At 37.8% G+C, this 25,390-nt stretch overlaps 1 protein-coding gene across 4 annotated transcripts in view; it reads right to left on the bottom strand.

Moving 5' to 3' along the window:
* The window catches only part of LOC138760690 (sorting nexin-9-like), a 176,572-nt gene that overhangs the window by 77,595 nt on the left and 73,587 nt on the right, over positions 1-25,390 (bottom strand). For all 4 annotated transcript variants that reach the window (XR_011355812.1, XM_069931632.1, XM_069931631.1 and 1 more), the window contains exon 5: positions 24,805-25,009. Coding sequence is in view for 3 of the 4 variants with exons in the window: in XM_069931632.1 (XP_069787733.1) it covers positions 24,805-25,009 (205 nt within the window). In the remaining variant the exon portion in view is untranslated. The remainder of the gene's footprint in view (positions 1-24,804; positions 25,010-25,390) is intronic.

The raw sequence follows: 25,390 nt of genomic DNA, 5'->3' as shown, positions 1-25,390 counted from the left end.
ATGTTTCCCAAACCCGAGTTATCCCTGCATCTTGTGAGTCACTCCAGCTTTCCAGCATTTGCAGTCTTTCTTCTAATATTAGTCTTTAAATGTTAAACAAAATCAGAGAAGCAAAAAGATCAGATCATGTTTATAAAGAATTTCTAACTCTGACAAGCTACCCACCAAATATGGTGCAACTTATAACTTGTACCAAACCTGCCCAAAATATTCAGTTTGCTTAAAGTCAAATGAAATGAGAGTGGCATTTAGGTCACAGAAGTTGTTCAAAGCAAGTCTTTATCAGCTATGATTACATTTAGATACAGGACATCAAACTAATCAGTTGGCAGAAATATCAAATTATTTGAACTTTGCAATCTTCTACTTTTGCACATGGATTTCTTCAAGCCTTTAGAGTATCCAAAAGTCATTAAATAATGTTCAGGCCAAGGTGACCACAAAAGCCACAAATTCTCAGAAATATTTTACCTGATAATCTTTCAGAAAGGTAATCGCAGCCTAAATCTTGGTAAATCACAACCTTTAATTGAGATTCAATCAGGACACAAATATCACATGATTTCTTAATGTTCTCAGCATACAATTCATTTGCTACACACATCAAGGAGCTCAAATCACAAATGTTGAACAACAAACTTGTGCTTCTGGAAGGGTGATCCATTGGAACTGCTGATGGTGCCAAATCATTGGTAGGAAATTTGTTACACAATTATAAAGTTTGATGAGATGGAGGCATTCAGCCACTACACTGGAGGATAAAGATCAAATAAAATGCTCTAATCTCAATGATGAGATAGAGCTGCGTATTATTAAATGGCCATTGCACTGGTTTCACAAGAGCTGACTGGAAGATACTTTTGACATACAATGAGAATTGTCCTATATACAAGTACAATGTACAGATGCAGTAAAATTCTTTCTTGCTGAAGCAACACCAACAATAGTATAAATTACCTTAATGTACCATGCAACAGAAAAAGAGATTATAAATACAAATTAATAAATAAATATTCACAGTCGCAATTTGTGCAAAGAAAGTGAGGGCTCAATGCTGCAGAAAGATCATGCTGTGGCCTGGGAAAAGTTTATGGTTCAGATAGGTTCTGTGGAGAGCCTGAATCCCGAATTGGTATGTTGCCTTCCTGGTGCCAAGGTCTGGGATATCTCAGATCAAGTTCACAGCATTCTTAGGTAGGAGGATGATCAAGCAGATGTCATGGTCCATTGTAGGGACCAATGACATAGGTAGGAAGGGTGAAGAGATCCTGCAAGGAGAGCTCAGGGTGTTAGGTGCTAGGTTGAAGAAGAGGACGTCCAGGGTAGTGATCCAGGATTGTTTCCTGTGTCAAGTGCTGGAGAGTTTAGAAATAAGAGGATAACACAGTTTTACACATAGCTGGGGTCAGTAGGAGGGAAAGCTTCAGGTTTTTAGATCACTGGGCTCTGTTCCACGGAAGGTGGAATCTGTACCGACAGGATGGATTGCATCTGAACTTGAAGGGGATTAATATCCTTCCAGGTAGGTTGGTTAGTCTTGTCCCAATGGCTTAAACTAAATTTACGGGGGAAGAGAAGCAGAAAGTTAGAACAGTTAGTAAGAAAGAAGAGGCTAAAGGTCATGTGAGGACTGTATGTATAGACAGACGTGATAGAAATTTTCTCTGGTGTATTTATTTTAATGCAAGGAGCATAGTTAGAAAGTGGGATTACAACATTATTGCTATTAGTGAGACGGTTGCAGGAGGGACAGGGCTGGCAGCTTAACGTTCAGGGGTTCTGTTGATTAAGATGCGATAGAGGGGGAGGGATGAAAGGGGGAGGAGTGGCATTGCTAGTCAGGGAAAATATCTCAGCTGTGCGGTCAGGACAGCCTGGAGTACTTTTCTACAGAGGCCAAAGTTGAGGAACAGGCAAGGTGTGAACACACTGATAGGGTTGTATTATAGACCACACAATAGAGAGAATTGGCGGAGCAAATCTGTAGAGATAACAGACCAAGGTAAGAAGCAGAAAGTTGTGATAGTAAGAGATTTTAACTTCCCAAATATTGACAGGGACTCCCATACTGTGAAAGGGCTGGATTGCTTGGAGTTTGTAAAATGTGTTCAGTAAAGTTTTCTAAATAAATATATAGAGGTACTAACAAGACAGGTCAGGTGACAGATGTATATGTAGGTGAACATTTTGGGTCCAGCCACCATATTGTAATTAGCTTCAAGTTAACTATGGAAAACGATAAGTCTGGACCTCATGTTGGGATTCTAAACTGGAGAAAGGCAAGTTTTGTGGAAATGAGAAAGGATCTAGGAAGAGTGGATTGGGTAATGCTGTTTTCTGGCAAGGGTGTGATAAGTAAGTGGATGGCCTTCAAAGTCAAAACTTTGAGAGTGCAGAGTTTGCATGTTCCTGTTAGGATTAAAGGCAAAGTAACAGGCAGAGGGAACCCTGGTTTTCAAGGGATATTGGAGATCTGGTTTATAAGAAGAGGGGGCTGTATGGCAAGTATAAGCAGCAAGGAGCTAAGAGGTACTTGAAGAGTACAAAAAAGCAAGAAAATAATCAAGAAGGAAATCAAGAAAGCAAAAAGACATGAAGTTGCTATGGCAGTTGACGTGAAAAGATATTTGAAAGGTTTCTACAAATATGTTAAGAGTAAAAGGATAGTAAAGGACAAAATTGGTCCCCTAGAGGATCAGAGTGGTTAACTATGTGTGGAACCTTAAGTAACGGGGGAGATCTTAAACAGTTGTTTTGCATCAAGGAAACTGGGATACTGTACAAGGAAGGAAGGGAAACAAAAAGTGTCATAGAGATTAAGGAGATGGAAGTGCTTGCTGCCTCACAGTGAATAAAGGTAGATAAATCTCCTGGGACAGATATGATATTCCTTCAGACCTTGAGAGAATTGCAGAGGCCCTGGCAGATGTATTGAAAATGTCCTTAGCCAAGGGTGAAGTGCCAGAGGATTGAAGGGTAGCTCATGCTGTCCCATTGTTTAAAAAGGCTAAAAAAAAACAAAGTAATTATAGGCCAGTGAGCCTGATGTCAGTAGTAGGTAAATTACTGGAAGGAGTTCTGAGAGATAGGATATATAGGTATTTGGATAGCCAAGGGTTGATTAAGGACAGTCAAGGTTGATTAAGGCTTTGTGTGTAGTGGGTCATGTTTAACTAATCTTGTAGAGTTTTTCTAGCATATTACAAGGTAGATGAAGGAAAGACTGTGGATGTTGTTTACCTATAAAGCTTTTGACAAGGTCCCATATGGAACGTTAGTTCAAAATGTTTAGACATTAAGTATCCATGGAGAGGTTGTAAACTGGATTTGAAATTGGCTGTGTGGAAGAAAGCAGAAAGTGGTAGTGGATGATTGCTTCTCAGACTGGAGGCCTGTGACTAGTGGTGTGCCTCAAGGATCTGTATTGGAACCATTGTTGTTTATATAAATGATCTGGATGATAACATGGTAAATTGGATCAGCAAGTTTGCTGATGACACAAAGATAGGAAGTGTTGTGGACAGCTAAGAAAATGTTCAAAGCTTGCAGAGGGATCTGGATCAATTGGGAGAATGGGCCAAAAAAAAATTCCAGATGGAGTTTAATGCAGGAGGGATGTATTTTGGAAGGGAAAACCAAGGTAGGACACAGGGTCGGCGCCAGAATGAGTGTTAGAGGGGGGTATTAGGGTAACTGGGAGGGAGGGGGAAAAGAGGGAGAAAGGGTTACCTCCCTGTCAAACAAACATTAACCTCCTTTGTCCTTCCAATGTAGCAGCCAAAAGAACTGCTTTTATTGTGTGGAGAGTCACTAGCGTGTCAAGATAGACACTAGACACATGCTAGTGACACGGGCAGAGGCAGGTCTGACAGCGAGCGATGGCCACAAGAGTATGGAGGCACAGCATCTCGTTTGAGGCCGTGCCCCCAAATGCCCCCCACCCCCGCTTGGCGCCAACCCTGGTAGGACATAGACAGTAAATGGTAGGTGTGGAGGAGCAAAGAGATCTGGGAATACAGATACAATGTTCCCTGAAGGTGGTCGTAGGTGGACAGGATTGTAAAGAAATCGTTTGGCAACTTCACATTCATAAATCAAAGTATTCCGTATAGGAATTGGGATGCTATGTTGAAGTTGTTTAAGACATTGGTGAGACCAAATTTAGAATACTGTGTGGTGTTCTGGTCACCTAACTACAAGAAGGACATCAATAAGATTGAGTGATTGCAGAGAAGATTTACTAGGATATTGCCGGGTCTTTAGGAGCTGAGTTACAAGGAAAGGTTAAATGGGTTAGGACTTTATTCATTGGAGTGAAGAAGAATGAGAGAGGTTTGATAGTTTACAAGATTATGAGAGGTATAGACAGAGTGGATGCGAGTAGACTTTTCCCTCTTAGATTGGGGGAACATAAATACGAGGCGGTCATAGTTTTAAGCTAGAAGGGAAAGATATAGGGGGAACATTAGGGGAGAGTGGTGGGAGTGTGGAATTAGCTGCCATCTGATGTGGTGAATGAAGGCTCGATCTTGGGTTTTTAAAAAAATAGATTGGATAAATACATGGATGGGAGAGGTCTGGAGGGTTATGGAATGGGAGCAGGTCAGTGGAACTAGCGAAATAGTGGTTGGCACAGACTAGAAGGTCCTGTTTTCTGTGCTGCTATGTCCTATGGTTCTATAGTTTGGGGAAATTCAGAAGACTGATAGCTGTCAAGAATTTTTTAAAATATTCTTGAACCTAGAAGTACTTAACTTCAGGCTTCTGTATCTTTTGCCTGAAGGTAGTAGTGCAAAAAATTACAACTAGGGTGACGAGGCTCCTTTCTGACTTTGGCTGCCTTAGAACAGGCCCTTCAGCCCTCGATGTTGTACCAATGCATATATTCCTTAAAAGTTACTAAACTTTCCTTACCTTGTAACCCTCTATTTTTCTTTCATCCATTTTTGAGAGGCATTCTTTCATCCATGTTCCTATCTAAGATGCCCCTAAATGTTTCATCCATGTTCCTATCTAAGATGCCCCTAAATGTTTCATCCATGTTCCTATCTAAGATGCCCCTAAATGTTTCAGCCTCCACCACCATCCTTGGCGAGGCATTCCAGGCACCCACAACTCTGTGTAAAAAAAAACACACACCTAATGTCTCCCCTAAATTTCCCTCCCTTCACTTTGCACTCATGTCCTTTGGTGTTTGCTATTCCTTCTGGGTAAAAGTCACTGGGTGCCACTCTATCTATGTCTCTCAGAATCTTGTAGACCTCTATTAAGTCTCTGCTCATCCTTCTATGCTCCAAAGAGAAAAATCACAGCTCTGCTAACCTTGCCTCATAAGACTAGTGTTCTAATCCAGGAAACATCCTGGTAAATCTCCTCTGCACCTTCTCCATACCTCCACATTCTTCCTATAATGGGGTAAATAGAACTGAACACAATATTCCAAGTGTGGTCTCACCAGAGATTTGTAGAGTTTCAACATGACCTCTCGACTCGAACACAATGTCCCTCATAATGAAGCCCAACATCCAATCTTAACTATCCTATCAACCTGCGCAGTGACCTCGAGGGATGTATGGATTTGAACCCCAAGGTCCCTCTGTTCCTCCACACTCCTGAGTAACCAACCATTAACCCTGTACTCAGCCTTCTGGTTTGTCCTTCCAAAATGCATCACCTCACACTTATCTAGATTGACCTCCACCTGCCTCCTTTCCACCCAACTCTGCATCCTGTCTATATCAGATTTATTGTTAGAATACAACCCTAAATCACATCTAAACATCCGTGGAAGGCAAGAATCTGGGCACAAATGAGTCGGTGCAGTGAATAAAGTTTGCATGGTTGTCAGCTCACGAGAAGTCGCAGGTCAGTTCTGAAGAACTCTGCCCCCAACTTTGAAATGTAGGCTCCTGAAAGTGTGGCACTACGAAGGGCTCAGCCAAGTCTGTTTCAAACCGTAAAGAATATGCAGGAAACCACTACTAAACAGCATCCAATCATCACTCAGCTTCCATGAGAACTCATCCAATACAGTTCCTTCCATAATGTTTGGGAAAAAGATTTTTTTTTTCCTTTATTTGCTCCTCCCTGTGTTTCACAGTTTTAAATTTGTAATCAAACAACTCACACGTGATTAAAGTGCACAATCCAGATTTTATTGGAGGGTATTTGTGTACATTTTGGATTGACCATGTAGAAAATGCAGCACTTTTTATACATAGTTCCCTCATTTCAGACAACCATATTTGTATATTATATTCAAATAGATAAATCCCACTTTATGAATACTTGAATGATTAAAATTTGTTTGTTCACAGAAACCAGTGTTCGTTTTCAATGAAGAAATTATAATGACATTTTGCTTTTTTGAAAATTGCCTCCAATAGTAGTCAATATTAACTTTGAGATAGTCAAATGGATTCAACAGTGGCTGGAAGGGAGATGCCAGAGAGTCGTGGTGGATAACCGTTTGTCAGGCTGGAGGCAGGTGACAAGCGCTGTGCCTCGGGGACCATTGTTGTTTATCATATACATTAATGATCTAGATGATGGGGTGGTAAATTGGATTAGTAAATATGCGGATGATACTAAAATAGGTGGAATTGTGGATAACAAAGAAGGTTTTCAAAGATTGCAGAGGGATTTGGACTGCCTAAAAGAGTGGGCTGAAAGATGGCAGATGGAGTTTAATGTTGGTAAGTGTGAAGAGCTTCATTTTGGTGGGAATAATCAAAACAGGACATACATAGTAAGTGGGAGGGCATTGAAGAATGCAGTGGAGCAGAAAGATCTAGGAATATGTTAAAGTTGTATGAGGCATTGGTGAGGCCAATTTTGGAATACTGTATGCAGTTTTGGTTGCCAAATTACAGGAAGGAGAGTGCAGAGGAGGTTTACAAGAACGTTGCTGGGGTTTCAGGGTTTGAGTTACAGGGAAAGGTTGAGCAGGCTTGCACAGGCCTGAAGCATAGATGATTGAGGGGTGATTTGAAAGAGGTATTCAAAATTATAAGGGAGACAGATAGAGTCAATGTAGATAGACTTTTTCCATTGAGAGTGAGGGAGATTCAAACAAGAGGGCATGGATTGAGGGTAAAGGGGGAAAAGTTTAGGTGAAACATGAGGGGGAATTTCTTCACGCAGAAGATGGTGGGGGTGTGGAATGAATTTCCGGCAGAGGTGGTAGAGGCAAGATTGATGTTAATATTTAAGGAAAAGTTGGATAGGTATATGGATGGGAGAGGTATGGAGGGTTTTTGGCCAAATGCGGGCCAGTGGGACTAGGTGGAAGAAATTGTTCAGCATGGACTAGAAGGGCCAAATTGCCCTGTTTCTGTGCTGAAAATGGTTATATGGAATAATGGTTCTTCGCTTTATGAATTTCGGTTTACAGTTTCTCAGGAACGCTCTACCTTCGTAATGTGGGTATACCTATACATTCAATGACTGTTTGAAGACCGATGAGTTTTTTGTCCTGAAAATTATGGAGAGCACTGTACATACCAATTTGGTGAAAGGAAATTTGTGTTTATGTTAAGTAATCTCACATCTGGCATACCACTGTTCAAGAGAATCTTTAGGATACCAAATTAATGTAGTTATCTGTTCTCCAAATTACTGCAACTGCAGAGATGCCTTACTCAGCAAGAAGCAGCAACCAGTTATCTTCTTTCAGGACAACAGCCTCCACATCCATACCACTGCTCAACGGGTATTGCCCAATCCAAGATGGTAGTCTAAACTGATCAACATTGCCATCCCCAAAGTTAGCAGGTTTCCATCAGACAGATTGCAGACATTGTAGCAATTTGCAGGAGTACAATTAAAAGCAAAAGACAGACAGAGTGCACAAATTGAAGAACACGTTTTGAATACAATTTGACACAATTCAATGTATAACCGTGATTTGAAATGTATATTTTCATTTTTATTTCTACATTGGTGAAAAGGGCAGCATGGTGCTCAGGTGATGGAGAATAAAGAAATGCTGGTGATTAGTGAATATATAAGGAATCAAGGTTCAAGTTAAAAGGAGGAGACACGTGATGGAGAAGTGGCCGGTCAGGGAACTCCAGCCCTCTCCAGGAAAGTTTAAAAAAAATACACAAAACATAAAGGCACAAGCATAAAAATTAAAACAAAGTGAAAGTAAAGGTGGGAAGAAAATGGCAGCGAAGAAAGAAAAGTCGAAAGCAACGGGAGGAAGAGAAGAAGAAAGAACGTCAGAAGAAGAAGGTGAAGGCCTTACCTGTCCAAGGAGGCCCGCCGCGGAGAGAGAAGCCCGCTCCCTCAGGTCAGTGGAAGTCCCGAGCTCGGGACTACAAAAATGGCTCGCGAGCCAAGTAAAAGTGCGCAACCGCGCATGAAAAAAAAAACACTGATGGGGGGGGGGGAACAGCTGAGGAGTTGATCTGCATAGCTGAGAATGACAGCTGCAACACAACAACAGGAAGAGAACATAGAAAACAACGAGAACAAGAAAGAAGAGAGTAAAAAGAAAACAAGGAAACAACAGATGACCAACCCAGAGGAAGAAGAAGAAGAACATAGAGAAACGGAAGAAGAAGGGAAAGGCAAGACAATGGATATATTTCTTTTTAAAGAATTTATGGAATCACTACAAGAATGGCAATTACAAGAATTTAGTGAAATAAAAAGAAGAATTAAAAGTGCAGAAGAAAAAATGAATAGAATAGAGATGGTCATGTCAGATATAGGAAAAAGAGTGGACAAGGTGGAAGAACGAGAAACAGCCATAGAAATGGAAGTAGAGGACTTAAAAAAGAAATTAGAAGAATCTAATAAAAAAAGTTAAAGAGACACAAGAGCTGTTAGCTCAGAAGATAGATATAATGGAAAGTTATAATAGAAGAAATAATATAAAGATAGTGGGCCTTAAGGAAGATGAAGAAGGCAAGAATATGAGAGAATTTATAAAAGATTGGATCCCCAGGGTCCGAGGAAGACCAGAATTACAGGAAGAAATGGAAATAGAAAGGGTACATAGAACATTAGCCCCGAAACCACAGCCACAACAAAAACCAAGATCCATTTTGGTAAAATTCTTAAGATATACAACAAGAGAAAATATATTGGAGAAAGCAATGAAGAAAATAAGAGAAGACAAAAAGCCACTGGAATACAAAGGTCAAAAATTTTTTTTCTATCCAGACTTAAGTTTTGAACTCCTGAAGAAGAGAAAGGAGTTGAATACAGCAAAAACGATCCTATGGAAAAAAGGATATGAATTTATGCTAAAGTACCCAGCGGTACTTAAAATAGTTATTCCAGGGCAGCAAAACAGACTATTCTTGGATCCGGAGGAAGCACGAAAATTTGCAGAACTACAAAACAGGCAGAGAGATGAAGACATGTAACGAGAGTAAAAATGACCACGAGCTATATGTATGTGTGTATATATATGTGTGTGTGTGTGTGTGTGTGTGTGTGTGTGTGTGTGTGTGTGTATGTATATATGTGTGTACATGAGTGTATCCGTATTTAAAGGAAAATATAGAGAGTATAGATAAGAATTAATAAGGGAATGAAAGGGATGAGTGGAAGTAAGGAGGGAATTAAGAGAGTGACCTTTGTTATATATGAAAATTGAAATCTTTTCTGGGGGGGGCTGGGTGGGGAGGAGTTACGGTCACTGCAAAATCAGTTGACGCTTGCGAGTGAATTCGCAAATCCAAATGGAGAGGGGAGATGTGGTTGCCCGACAAGGTATAAAGCGCAACTCAGGAAGGGGAGGGGATAGTGGGGTTAAAGAAATTTTAGATAGGAGAATAAGGAAAATGTTTGATGTTTTAGAAATGTTGTCTTATAAAGTGTTCAAACCAAGAAAGCAGAAATGGATAAGAAGGAAAGGTGATAATGAGGAAAAGGAAAGGAAAGATAAACAAAGTATGAAATGGCTACGTTGAACTATATGACTTTAAATATTAACGGAATACATAACCAAATCAAAAGGAAGAAACTGCTAAATTTACTGAAAAAGGAAAAAATTGATATAGCATTCGTGCAAGAAACACATTTAACTGAAATGGAGCACAAGAATTTAAAGAGAGATTGGGTAGGACATGTAACAGCAGCGTCATATAATTCAAAAGCTAGAGGAGTAGCTATATTAATCAGTAAAAATGTACCAATTAAAATAGAAGAGGAAATAATAGATCCAGCAGGGAGATATGTAATGATCAAATGTCAGATATATTCGGAGTTTTGCAATTTACTCAATGTATATTCACCTAACGAAGAAGATCAAAAATTTATGCAAGATATTTTTTTGAAGATAGCAGACATGCAAGGGAACATACTAATAGGAGGGGATTTCAACCTTAATTTGGATTCAAACATGGATAAAACTGGGAAAAAAATTAACAGAAAGAACAAAGTAACCAAATTTATAATTAAATCGATGCAAGAAATGCTACTTTTGGATATATGGAGGAAACAACACCGAAAGGAAAAGGAATATTCATATTATTCGGGTAGACATAAAACATACTCAAGAATAGACCTATTCCTGTTATCAGCTCGTATGCAAGACAGAGTAAGAAAAACAGAATATAAAGCTAGAATATTATCGGACCACTCACCCCTGATATTGACAGTAGAGTTAGAGGACATCCCTCCAAGAATGTATAGATGGAGATTAAACTCCATGCTACTTAAAAGGCAGGATTTTAGAGAATTCATTGAAAGACAAATTAAAATGTACTTTGAAATAAATACGGAATCAGTGAAAGATAAGTTTATACTATGGGACGCAATGAAACCGTTCATCAGAGGGCAAATAATAAGTTATGTAACCAAGATGAAGAAGGACTACAATCAGGAAACAGAGCAGTTGGAAAGAGAAATTGTAAATATAGAAAAAGAATTAGCAATGAAGGAAGACACAACTAAAAGAAGAGAATTGGCAGATAGAAAAATAAAATATGAAACACTACAAACATATAAGGTGGAGAAGAACATAATGAAGACAAAACAGAAATATTATGAACTAGGAGAAAAAACGCACAAAATTCTAGCATGGCAGCTTAAGACAGAACAACCTAAGAGAATGGTATTGGCATCAAGGAAAAAAGACAAACAAATCACATATAATCCAATGGAGATTAATGAAAACTTCAGAGAATTCTACGAACAATTATACCAAACTGAAAACGAAGGGAAAGAAGACAAAATAGATCAATTTTTAACTAAAATTGAACTACCAAAATTACAAATAGAGGAACAAAATAAATTAACAGAACCATTTGAAATAGTAGAAATACAAGAGATAATAAAAAAACTACCAAATAATAAAACACCAGGAGAGGATGGATTCCCAATAGAATTCTATAAAACATTTAAAGATTTATTAATTCCTCCCCTCCTGGAAGTAATCAACCAGACTGATAAAACACAAAGCTTACCAGATTCATGCAAAACAGCAATAATTACAGTAATACCAAAGACAGGGAAAGATCCACTCGCACCAGCGTCATATAGACCAATATCTTTACTTAACACAGATTATAAGATAATAGCGAAACTATTAGAAAACAGATTAGCCGACTATGTACCAAAAATAGTAAATCTAGACCAAACTGGATTTATTAAAAAAAGACGAACAACAGACAATATTTGTAAATTTGTTAACTTAATTCATGCAGTAGAAGGGAATAAAGCTCCAACAGTAGCAGTTGCTTTAGACGCAGAGAAGGCCTTTGACAGAGTAGAATGGAATTATTTATTCAAAGTATTACAAAAATTCAGTTTACCAGAGAAGTATATTAATTGGATTAAAGCATTATATAAGGGGCCATTGGCGAAAGTGACAGTAAATGGATATATATCAAAGCAATTTAACTTAAGCAGATCAACAAGGCAGGGATGCCCACTATCACCCTTATTGTTCACGTTAGCTATAGAACCACTAGCAGAATTGATAAGAACAGAAAATAAAATAAAAGGGATAAAAATTAAAGACAAGGAATATAAAATCAGTTTATTTGCAGATGACATTATAGTATACTTAACAGAACCAGAAATATCAATAAAAGAATTACATAAGAAATTGAAGGAATATGGAGAAGTGTCGGGTTACAAGATTAACGCAAATAAAAGTGAAGCAATGCCAATGAATAATGTGGATTTGTCAAAATTTAAGAAAAAAAATCACCATTCAGATGGCAAATGCAAGCAATACGATACTTAGGTATACAAATAAATAAAAACCTCAGCCATCTATAAACTCAATTATTATCCACCAATGAAAAAATTACAGGTCGACTTAGAGCATTGGAAAGACTTACCACTAACACTAATAGGAAGGATAAACTGTATTAAAATGAACATTTTCACAAGGATACAATACCTATTTCAGGCATTGCCAATACACTTGACGGAGAAATTCTTCAAGGAGTTAAAGAAAATAATAAGGAAATTTTTATGGAAAGGGGGGAAACAGAGGATAGCACTAGATAAATTAACAGAATGGTATAAACAAGGAGGCTTACAACTGCCAAACTTTAAAAATTATTATAGAACCGCATAATTAAGATACCTATCAGATTTTTATCAAACAAGGGAAAAGCCAGATTGGACTAGATTAGAACTAGATAAAATAGGGGAGAAGATACCTGAACATATTATATAAATGGGATGAAAAATTGGTACAACGTAGGAATTCTCCAGTATTACATCATCTGCTCAATATTTGGAAGAAGATTCATGTAGAAAGGAATAAAACAAATTACCAATTACCAAAACTAATATTGACGCAAAATCAGCTAATTCCTTTTACAATAGATAACCTTTCCTTTAGACAATGAAGACGTTGCTTACATCCGGTACCACACGGATGGCAGTCTCTTCAATCTGAGGCGCCTGCAAGCTCACACCAAGACACAAGAGCAACTTGTCCGTAAACTACACTTTGCAGACGATGCCGCTTTAGTTGCCCATTCAGAGCCAGCTCTTCAGCGCTTGACGTCCTGCTTTGCGGAAACTGCCAAAATGTTTGCCTGGAAATCAGCCTGAAGAAAACTGAGGTCCTCCATCAGCCAGCTCCCCAACATGACTACCAGCCCCCCCACATCTCCATCGGGCACACAAAACTCAAAACGGTCAACCAGTTTACCTATCTTGGCTGCACCATTTCATCAGATGCAAGGATCGACAACGAGATAGACAACAGACTCGCCAAGGCAAATAGCGCCTTTGGAAGACTACACAAAAGAGTCTGGAAAAACAACCAACTGAAAAACCTCACAAAGATAAGCGTATACAGATCCGTTGTCATACCCACACTCCTGTTCGGCTCCGAATCATGGGTCCTCTACCGGCATTACCTACGGCTCCTAGAACGCTTCCACCAGCGTTGTCTCCGCTCCATCCTCAACATTCATTGGAACGACTTCATCCCTAACATCGAAGTACTCGAGATGGCAGAGGCCGACAGCATCGAATCCACGCTGCTGAAGATCCAACTGCGCTGGGTAGGTCACGTCTCCAGAATGGAGGACCATCGCCTCCCCAAGATCGTGTTGTATGGCGAGCTCTCCACTGGCCATCGTGTCAGAGGTGCACCAAAGAAGAGGTACAAGGACTGCCTAAAGAAATCTCTTGGTGCCTGCCACATTGACCACTGCCAGTGGGCTGATATCGCCTCACAGTTCGGCGGGCAGCAACCTCCTTTGAAGAAGACCGCAGAGCCCACCTCACTGACAAAAGACAAAGAAGGAAAAACCCAACACCCAACCCCAACCAACCAATTTTCCCCTGCAACCGTGTCTGCCTGTCCCACATCGGACTTGTCAGCCACAAACGAGCCTGCAGCTGACGTGGACATTTTACCCCCTCCATAAATCTTCGTCCGCGAAGCCAAGCCAAAGAAGAAGAGATAACCTTTCCTTTAGAGAATGGGAGAAAAAAGGGATCAAAAGAATAGAAAATTGCTTTTCAGGAAATAAATTACTATCCTTTGAACAAATGAAGGATAAATATAATATAACTCAAGATACAGTGTTGGCATAGTACCAGCTGAAATCCTACTTGAAGGACAAATTGGCAAGCAGTCTGAGGTTACCAGAGGGAAATAATTTTGAATATGTCATTACAGATACAATGATAATCAAAAAATTTATAACAAATATGTATATTAAACTGCAAGAAAAGGAGAATGAGGAAACAAATGGTAAAACTAAACAAAAATGGGAACAAGATTTAAACATAAAGATAAAGAAGGAAACATGGGAGAAGTTATGCTCTGGAACTATGAGAAATACAATAAACACGAGGTTACGTATGATACAATATTACTGGATACACAGGCTATACATTACACCTCAAAAGTTAAATAAATGGGACCCAACAGTATCTGACAGATGTTTTCGTTGTAAAAAAGAAATGGGAACAACAATTCATGCAATCTGGACGTGTGAGAAAGTGAAAACATTTTGGGAAGATCTAAACCAGATATTAAATAAAATCACAGAAAGCAATATACCAAAAAAACCCAGAGATCTTCCTCCTAAGTAACATAAAAAACAAAGAATTTGGACTTGATTTGGATGGTGCACAAAAAAGATTTGTTAGGATAGCCCTAGCCGTAGCAAAAAAATGTACTATGTCAGCCTGGAAATTAGAAGATAACTTGAGAATACAACAATGGTATATAGAAATGAATAAATGTATTCCATTAGAAAATATAACATATAATTTAAGAAATAATATTACAATATTTGAACAAATATGGGAGCCATACATGAAACACAATAGAGAAAACCTACTGGGGACATCTACCACCTAAAATGACAGAAGGAGAAGGAAATGAAAAGAATTGACTCAGTGGAATTTCTTGTTTATTTTTATTGAGTGACAACATTGTTTGACGGGTTTAATGTATCTTAGATTCTGTACTTTAAATGAATGGGAGGGGAGGTAGGGAGGGTAGGATGGGAAGAGGGAGGGAGGGGGAAGAAAACGACACTATATATATTTGAAAAGAAAAATGTATGTATCTTGATCAATGTGGTTTATAGTGTGAAAAATAAAAAAAAATTTAAAAAAAAGGTTCAAGTTAAAGGAATTTTGCACTATTTTAAATTTCATGCAGACCGGAGAGGTGGAAAGAAATTACTTTTTAAAGTTACACCCATCACCTAATCAGTTTCATTCCGGCAGACTTGTTCCCTCCTGATGTGCAGGATACCACAACTTCAGAGCTAATAGCAACACACATTTTGGTGAAAACTTCAACATAAGAGTGCCCCAGTTCAGGAGAATTAGCAAGTGCAATTCAACATCATAATCACAAAAAGCTATTCTGATATGAGACATAGTTATGGAAATCATGTCATCATGAAGCACCTATTTGTATTAATCCCATTTCACAGTACTTAGCAAGCAAGTTTCTATGCTTTGGTTTTTCACAGCTCATCATAATAATATTAATATGTGCAAGTGTCCACACTTCAGGCAGTGTGTTTTAGATTCTAATCATTCCCTGAGTGAAAAACATCTTTTTAGATCCCCTCTAAATCTATTATCCTTTACTTTAAAACTATGTCCTCTGGTTTTACACATCTCATCAAAAGATTCACACTATCAAGAACAATTGAAATTTAATTAGAATTTCTTAAAGTTGCATTAGTGATGGCCAGGAAATGTATTGCAATTACCTGGAAGTCTGATTCCCTTCTGGACGTAGCCCAATGTAATGCTGAAATGCATAGTTGTGTTCTCTGGAGAAATTTATTTCCAATTTAAGAAAGTATAATATATTTTTGCAGGTATATATGCCATAGTTGCATAATGCAGAGTCTTAACATCACTGTTCTTTCCCATATTTGAGATCCAGGTAAGAACAGGAGTTTGACTTCCTGGATTGGATTTCAGATCCCAACAGCTCCTCTTTCTTTTGTGATTCCTTTTCTTTATCCACTCTATTTCTCTTCTATTTTCTACCTTTCTTCTTTATCTTGGGGTCTTATTTGGGGAGGAGGAGGGATGGGGTTAGTTGGAAATATGGACAACCTATTTCATTTTTTGTGCTTTATTCTATGTATTTGTAACGGTTAATTCTTGATACTTGTTTAACCACAAAATTAGAATAAAATATTCAAAACAAAAACTGTTGGAAAAACTCAGCAGGTCAAGTAGTATTTGTGGAGATATAGGAATAATCGATGATTTGTGTCAAGACCCTGGATCCGGACTGAGGGTGCATGGAAAGCTCGTGTTGATCAGAATCCAATAATAGTTCAAGGTAGTAGAGTTTTCTTTTATGCAGATTTAAGTCAGGAGATTATACAGCGGCGCAAGGAGTTTAATCAAGCTAAGACAGTGCTGTGGAGGAAAGGTTATAGATCGACATTTAGATATCCAGCAGTGTTGAAAGTGTTTTATGGGCCATCACAGTATCAATTTTTTGAAAAAGTTCAGGATGCTTTAACCTTTGCTAATTCTTTACCAGATAACAAGTTGAGTTTCGATCTTTCTAAGAAGCCAGCAATCAATATTTCCAAAGTTAAAAATGGAAATGGGAGTGAACTGCAGAAGAAGGAGATGGTGCAACTAATTGACGTGGCAGAAGACACTACAAATCAATCTGGACAATAAATTCATGAATTAACTGTTTTTGGAAGTCCGGCCGGGGAGGGGTAGATGACCCTGCTGCATTCCAAGTCATCTGCCACTAGTGGTACCGACCACACCCGGTCAACGAGGGGGGTACTACTTCGCAGTTTTTGGAGCAGGAGGGAGGAGGGAAGATTTTTTTCTATTAGCTGGGGGGGGGTTCTTTTTTCTATATATTAATCTTAATTTAGACTTTGTAAGGAAGAGGGGTTTTTCCTTTTTTTGTGTGATGATTTTTTTTTAGTAGATCTAGAGGGGGAGCCGACTTTTAGTGTAAGAGGTGTTAAGTGCCACTCTATAGGAGATAATAAATAACTTGAATTTTGTGACTTTTAATGTTAAGGGGTTAAATCATCCGATAAAACGGAAACGTATTCTGGATTATATTAAAAAGTTGAAGGTGGATATTGCATTTTTGCAAGAAACTCATTTGACAGAGAAGGAACATTTGAAATTGAAAAGAGACTGGGTTGGACATGTGATTGGTTCACCTTTCAATTCTAAAGCTAGAGGAGTAGCAGTTTTGATAAATAAGAAAGTACCATTTAATTTGGATTTTTTTTGCTAATGTTGGTAGAGACTTTATGGTGAATTGTAAAATATTCTCGGAAGCTTGGACTGATGAATGTTTATGCATCGAATGAGGATGATGAAGCATTTATTACAGACACCTTTTTAAATTTGAACCAATCAAATGGGAATATTTTGGTAGGAGGGGATTTTAATTGTTGTTTGGATCCTTTGTTGGATAAATCTCCAAAAATTGTGAAAAGAAATGGCAAAGAGAATAATTGAGGTGATGAAAGATTTAAATTTAGTGGATACATGGAGGAAATTGAATCCTACTGAAAAGCTTTTTTTTTAAACTCTGCACGGCATAATTCATTTTCTAGAATTGATTTATTTTTATTTTCAGCCCAGTTACAAGGTAGATTTACACATGTTGAGTATAAAAGAACATTGCCTGATCACTTGTTGTTATTGGCTTCTTGTTTAGGCACTGAGACGATAGGAAATACTTATCATTGGAGATTTAATGAGAGGTTATTAAAAAGACCTAAATTTATTAAATATATTAGAGAGCAAATTATTTTTTATTTACAAATGAATGAAGAGTCAGTCCAGAGTATATTTGTTTTATGGGATGCTTTAAAAGCATATTTGAGAGGTCAAATTATTAGTTATACACCAAAAGTTTTAAAAAAAAAATAGTATTTGATTGAAAGTTAAAATACGGAAAAAGAAATTGAAATGATAGAGAAAGAATTCCAGAAGAATTCTACTGATGATAATAAGATACAATTATCTAAATTAAAGCTTCGTTATAATACTTTCCAATCTTATCAGCATGACAAAATGATTCAAAGATTGAAGCAATGTTATTATGAGTTAGGTGAAAGAGCACAAAGTTTTGGCTTGGCAATTGAAAACTGGACAGGCATCAAGAACAATTAATGCAATTAGGAAAGATTCAGAGATTACTTATAAACCACAGGAAATTAATGAGGAATTTTTGAAATTTTATAGTGATCTTTATACATCTGAAAGTAAATACTGAGCAAATTGATTTGTTTTTGGCAAATTTAGATTTACCATCATTGAGTGTGAAGGATATTAAGGATTTAGATAGTTCTTTTATGGAATTAGAACTTAAGGAAGTATTACAATCGATGCCGGGAGGAAAGTCTCCTGGAGAAGATGGGTTTACAATGGAATTTTATAAAGAATTTAATGATTTGTTGTTTCCGGTAAATACGGCAGTTTTTAAACAGGCAACTGAAACTGGTTTATTTCCAAATCCTTTTCAAAGGCATTGATTACTGTTATTCCAAAGAAAGATAGGATCCTTTAAAAGTGTCTTCTTATCAACCAATATCGTTATTAAATGTGGACTATAAAATTGTGGTGAAAGTATTGGCTAATAGATAAGCTAATCATTTGCCAAAATTAGTAAATGTTAATCAGGCTGCTTTTATAAAAGGTAGATATTCTGTTGATAATATCTCTAAACTGATTTCAATAATTAATGCTGCAAGACAGCAAGTTAATCAAACAATGATAGTAGCTTTAGATGCAGAAAAAGCTTTTGATAGGGTCAAAAGCTGTGGATGTTGTCTATTTAGACTTTAGTAAAGCTTTTGACAAAGTTCCCCACAGGAGGTTAGGAAAAAAGGTGGAGGCATTAGGTATAAATGAGGAGGTAGTGAAATGGATTCAGCGATGGTTGGATGGGAGGTGTCAGAGAGTAGTGGTAGAAAATTGTTTGTCCAGTTGGAGACCAGTGACTAGTGGAGTTCCTCAGGGATCGGTCCTCGATCCACTATTGTTTGTTATATATATTAACGATCTGGAAGTAGGGGTGGAGAATTGGATAAGCAAGTTTGCGGATGATACAAAGATTGGTGGTGTTGTGGACAGTGAGGAAGATTACCGTAGATTAAAAGGTGATTTAGGAAGGCTGGAGGTGTGGGCTGAGAAATGGCTGATGGAATTTAATACAGATAAATGTGAGGTGTTACATTTTGGAAAGGCAAATCTAAATAGGTCATATGCATTAAATGGTAGGCTTTTGACATGTGCAGAGCAACAAAGAGATTTAGGAGTTGTGGTAAAATAGTACCCTCAAGGCTGATACTCAGGTAGATGGTGTGGTGAAGAAGGCATTTGGAATGTTGGCCTTCATAAATCGGAGTATTGAATTCAAGAGTAGGGAGGTTATGATGAAATTGTACAAGGCATTGGTGAGGCCAAATTTGGAGTACTGTGTACAGTTTTGGTCACCAAATTATAGGAAAGATATAAACAAAATAGTGAGAGTGCAGAGAAGGTTCACGAGAATGTTGACAGGATTTCAAGGTTTGAGTTACAGGGAAAGGTTGTGCAGACTGGGGCTTTTTTTCTCTGGAGCGTAGAAGATTGAGAGGGAACTTGATAGAGGTGTTTAAGATTTTAAAAAGGACAGACAGAGTAAGCGTGGATAGGCTTTTTCAATTAAGAGTGGGGGAGATTCAAACTAGAGGGCATGGTTTAAGATTGAAGGGGGAAAATTATAAGGGAAACATGAGGGGAAATTTCTTTACGCAAAGGGTGGTGGGGATGTGGAATGAGCTTCCGACAGACGTGGTCAAGGCGGGATCATTGGTTACATTTAAGGAAAGACTAGATAGTTACATGGATAGGAGAGGACTGGAGGAGTATGGACCGGGTGCTGGTCAGTGGGACTAGGAGGGTGGGGATTTGTTACGGCATGGACTAGTAGGGCCGAACTGGCCTGTTCTGTGCTGTACGTGGTTATATGGTTATATGGAGTGGAAATTTTTGTTTAAGATTTTAGAAAAGTTTAATTTTGGACCACTCTTTACTACTTGGGTTAAAGCTTTATACACTAATCCTTCTGCAAAAATAATGACAAATGGACAGATTTCATCATATTTTATGTTATCTCGATCAACTAGACAGGGTTGTCCCCTTTCATCAGCATTGTTTGCTTTGGTAATAGAACCTCTAGCTCAAGCTATAAGACAAGATTTTGGTATTAAAGGTATTAAAATAAGTGAACAACAGTATAAGATTAATTTGTTTGCTGATCACGTCTTGATATATCTAACATATCTCAAAGAATCTTTGGAAGTGTTGCAGAATCTGTTAAATCAATATGGTATAATTTCAGGATATAAAGTTAATAGGGAAAAAAATGAAATATTGTCTATATCAGATGAAGATTATACAGATTGCAGAGAGATTACTAAATTTAGATGGTCTAAATAAATTAAATATTTAGGAGTTATAGTTAATAGAGAATATCAAGACCTATATAATTTGAATTATATATCACTGTTAAATAAGATTAAAGTTAACTTACAGAAATGGAAAGATTTGCCATTAACTTTAATTGGGAGAGTAAATTGTATAAAAATGAATATTTATCCTCATATACAATACATATATAATATACATTCCAAGTGTGATACCAAAGAAATTTTTAAAGAAGTTAAATAAAGTAATTTGATTATTTTTGTGGAAAGGTAAAATGTCGACGGTCTCTATGCAAAAATTAACATGGCAATATGAATGAGGTGGACTTCAATTACCGCACTTTCAAAATTATTATGAAGCGGCACAACTGAAATTTTTTAATAGATTATTTGATATTCAACAACCACTGTGTGGGCAAAAGTTGAAATGGATCAAATTTTTTAAAAAGAAACTAAACATTTTATTTATAAATGGAATCATTTATTGCTACAAAAATATAAATTACCAGTATTAAGACATATAATGGATATTTGGTACAAGCGAGATCAACTTATAGGATTTAAAGGAAAAATCTCAATAAAATCACCTCTGTTTCAGAATAAATTAATTCCGCTTTCTTTAAATAATTCCTATTTGAAAAATTGTGAAATGAAAGGAATAAATATTATACAAGACTGTTTTGAGACGGGTAAATTCTCTACATTCAATAGATTACAAGAGAAATATGGTATTTCTTCAAACTCTTTTTTTGCTTATCATCAAGTCCAAGATTTTTTGCAAACGCAATTTGGTAGGGATTTAATTTTACCGAGTCAAACGAAGTTTGAGATTCTAATGGTTGATAAGGAAACAAAAGGGTTTATATCAGATATGTATAGGTTGCTGCAAGAAAAAATGGACAAAGTTGGTGAATATAGGATAAAAGAGAAATGGGAGAAAGATTTAGATATTGAATTGTCCTGGGAAGAATGGTACTGATAGTGTTAGAAAACTAATTAACGTGAGATATAATATGGTTAATTATAATTTCATTGATTAATTGTATTCGACTCCTGAGAAGTTGAAGAAATATGGATTTAGTTCATCAGATTTGTGTTTTAGATGTGGGGAAAAGATAGGTATTTTGTTTGGACATCTAAGAAAGTTAAATCTTTTTGGGAAAAAGTTATAAAATTTTTGAGAGATTTATTCAAAATTGATTTCCAATTAGATCCAATGATGTGTTTATTGGGTTATATGAATGCAATTATTCCAGGGTTGGCTGCCAAATCACAATTGGCATTTGTGCAATTAGGGTTAGCAGTAGCAAGAAAATGTATAGCTATTACTTGGAAAAATGATGTAGAAATGAATATACAAAATGGCACAGTGAATTACAATCGTGTTTATACTTGGAAAAAATAACCTATAACTTGCAAAATAATTATTCCTTTTTTGTTCAAATGTGGAGTTTATATTTGGAATGTATGGCTATAGATCTTAAGTAAATGATATGTAGAGAATTGGCACATTGATCAGTTAATTTTAAATGCTCAAATTTTTTTTAAGGCTCAGAGGGCTGGGGGAGGGTGGTGGGGATAATATAGTTTAGTAGAGGGGAGTATTGTACTTTTTCTTTTATCGATATATTCTATTTTTTTTGTATGTTTTATAAATCCGTTAAATAAAATTTAAAAAAAAAGACCTTGGATTCGGACTGAGGGTGGATGGAACTTAGCTACTTTATGGAAGTGAGAGAGGGATGGGGCAGAGACTGGGAAGTAATTGGTGGAAAAAGATGAGGGATTAATGATGACCAAATAGAACTAGGTGGAGAGAGCAATTGAGTCTTAAGGCCCTTTCATGCAAAGAAAAAGCCCGACTGTAAAGGCAGTTCTCCGCCCTTACGTCGGGAGACTTACCTTCTTAAATGCTCTGTTCCTGGCTCCAAGGTGCCGAATGCAATCTCTCTCGGGGGAAGGATAATGGGTGGAGCGCTGTGCTCCGCTGCCCCACATGAATGTGCAGCCGCTGCAAGCGGCTGGTTAGGGATGGGCTGATGACGTCGTCAGCCTGCAACCCATCTCCCCACTCACCCTCCATGACACCCTCAAGGCAGAGGCAGTCAACAGGGGTGGCCAGCGGGAGCCATCAGGCAGCAGGGGCCATCGGGGTCACTCTCTGCAGTTCAAAACACAGCAGAGCAATGGTCGTCTTCTTTACCCATAATCCCCCACACAGCTAGGACTGTTCTGGGAAATACAGAGCGGTTCCAGCTGCATGGAAGATTGAGAGTATGGAAGATAGCTATTGCTCTGTCCCTTATTCATGACGGGTGGCACTATGGCACCAGTCGCCCCACCTCCATTGGCTCCAGAGGGCACTATGAGGCAATGTTCGACATGAATGCAGCGCAGGAGCAGCCTTTTATAGGGCTGCTCCATGCAAGTTAAGTTTTATGCTTTCCCTCCATGCTTGTTGCCGGCCTCCACCGGAGGCCTGGCATGAAAGGACCTTTAGTAATGAGGGGTGAGGAATAGAAAAGGTGAACAAAGGGCAAAAGAGCCTAAAATGGGCTGGTGGGAGTGGAAACAAAAGACAAGGGATGTGGTTTGGAAATAGTCTAATGCAAGAAATTTCAGGGACAAAATCACTTTGACAACTGCAGATAGTCATACAGTTATTAACTTGAATAAAACTTTGAATTAAGATTGCTCCAGATAACACTGATTGTGTGAGCAACCGATCTTCTTGGGGAAAGAACTTCACTTGTGAGAATTACACCTAAAACACCATCAACAGATACAAGAACAAAAGAAACAGGAGGAGGAATGCATCAGTCACTTGGTTTTCCTGCAGCATTAAGATCATGGCTGTCCCGATCTTGACCATAACACTCCATGCAACTCCTTTTGTAGGTTACATGAAATCTATTGTGGACATTCAACTCCTCACTTGTCAGGAAGGCACAACAGCAACTGTACTTCCTGAAAAGATTGAGGCAGGCAAGGCGACTGGCCTCCATTATGTCAACCTTCCACAGGAGCTCTTTCAAGAGTGTCCTGGCCAGCTGCATCAAGGTGTGGTACAGTTGCTGCAGAGAAATGGATCGGCTGTCAATCCACAAAACCTTAAGAGCAACAGAGAGGACCGATTGAGTCTCCCTCCCTCCCAACCAAAGTGATGGTTGTCTGAAGAGGGCGCGCATCCTTGAGGACCCCTTCCATCCCGCATACGGCATCTTTCAGCTGTTCCCATTGGGAAAGTGATCCAGGAGTACAAGAGCCAGCACCACCAGGCTGAGAAACATCATTTTCCTGCGGGCAGTGAGAATGCTGAACAACCAAAGGAACTGTTCACACTAACCATCCTAGACAGTCATATTCACAAAACAATATTTATTTACTGTATGTGAATGCTTGTCCTGCATGTGTATTGTTTGCTGTGTTATGACTGGTTGGGTGCCTAGCTATTTTGTCGGGTTATACTTGTGTAATTAAATATCAATAAACTTAAACTTGATTAAATGTCTGTCAATCTTCATCTTCAATAAATTTAAAGAATCTACTGAGAATGATCTATTGAGTACCCTTCACCCATTTGCATCTTCCCACATATTTTTCTCTTCTGCATTGCCTCTGTTCATTCAGTTAAGCTCAAATCAAGAAAACAATTAATTTGTGCACCTCCATCGGGGGAGCAGTCCCTCTGTCCCAAAAACTTCACCAGTAAATAAAACAGTGGCATCTGTTCCATTACTTCTTAAAATCTAAAACTGTTGAAAATAAATTAGCAAAAAACCTGAAAATTAGCTGAGATTACATTTGGCTTGTCAATTGAAGAGAGTGCATCTTAAATAAGCAATTCCAAAATACTTGCAATACAATTGAATTATGAGTGAATTATGACTGAATTAGGAGTGGCATTTGACTCTTCTTCCTCCAGGAGTCTTAAGAAGTGATACAATAAATGAATTATCCAAAATTAGTGCTCAAAGATAGACTAGGAATGGTAGCCATTCCAGCACATTGGCATCTGACAAATCTGTACTCTCCACTGTTCTTCTGTCTCTTAAGAGTAACCATTGCACTTTGTTGATAACTGGTTATTAAATGAAATATACCAAAGCATGTACCTTTCAGAGACCATTTAACCAACACTTTAGTCAAGACAGCAAATATATTTTTGTGTAAAATTTAATGGATAATATATTGAAAACCTAAAAATTAAATATTTGAAATATCAAGGCACACAGAGTTGCAAACTTAACTTTTTTTCTTGATAGATATATTTGGGGTATACACATATTATTTATCGTTGTATATAAAGGGATATTATTAAGAATTTGCAGATGGTTTAACATTTTCAATGTCAATAAATGACATTTGCAATGTCCAGGAAAATCTCTCAAAAAAAAAATGCACGACTGACACTGACCTGGACCTTGATATGCCTGTGGATGCCCATAGCCAGTTGTACCTCCATTGTCTGAAGTGCTATTTTTCGGTGCATTTGTACTCTCCTGGTTTGTCGGCCAGTTCACCGCATTCCAGGCATTTCCACTGTTATCTGTGTTATTTGTGGTCCAGTTCCCAGATGAACCAGCATTCCAACTGGACCAGGGATCAGCGATGTTATGTGTCTGTCAAATTAATACAAATAATTTTTTTAATTATGACCTAAAAGAAAAACTACATGTCAAGTCTGGATTTTACAATAACACCAAATGTGACCACCAGTGCTTACTTACAATTATAATGATGCAAAATGAAGAGCAGTAAAATAATAGGTCACTTCTTTTTGAATGTTATACCTTTCCACAAAGTTCAATTCACACCGAAGCCTTTGTGAAATGCTCACAAAGTGAAGTTGCAATATTTATGCAGTAATGAAATCAAAGTAGTTTGGAGATAAACTAAATAAAGCTGTTGAGGCATGGTCCAGTCAAATTCATCAGGCACTGAAAATTACAAGCATTGAGAATCAACCTTTCATACTGTATTATTCATTCTTTGGCTTGGCT

This window comes from Narcine bancroftii, chromosome 4 (genome assembly GCF_036971445.1).
Source record: "Narcine bancroftii isolate sNarBan1 chromosome 4, sNarBan1.hap1, whole genome shotgun sequence".
Classification (NCBI taxonomy): domain Eukaryota; kingdom Metazoa; phylum Chordata; class Chondrichthyes; order Torpediniformes; family Narcinidae; genus Narcine; species Narcine bancroftii.
This window is presented reverse-complemented; position numbering and strand designations above follow the sequence as displayed.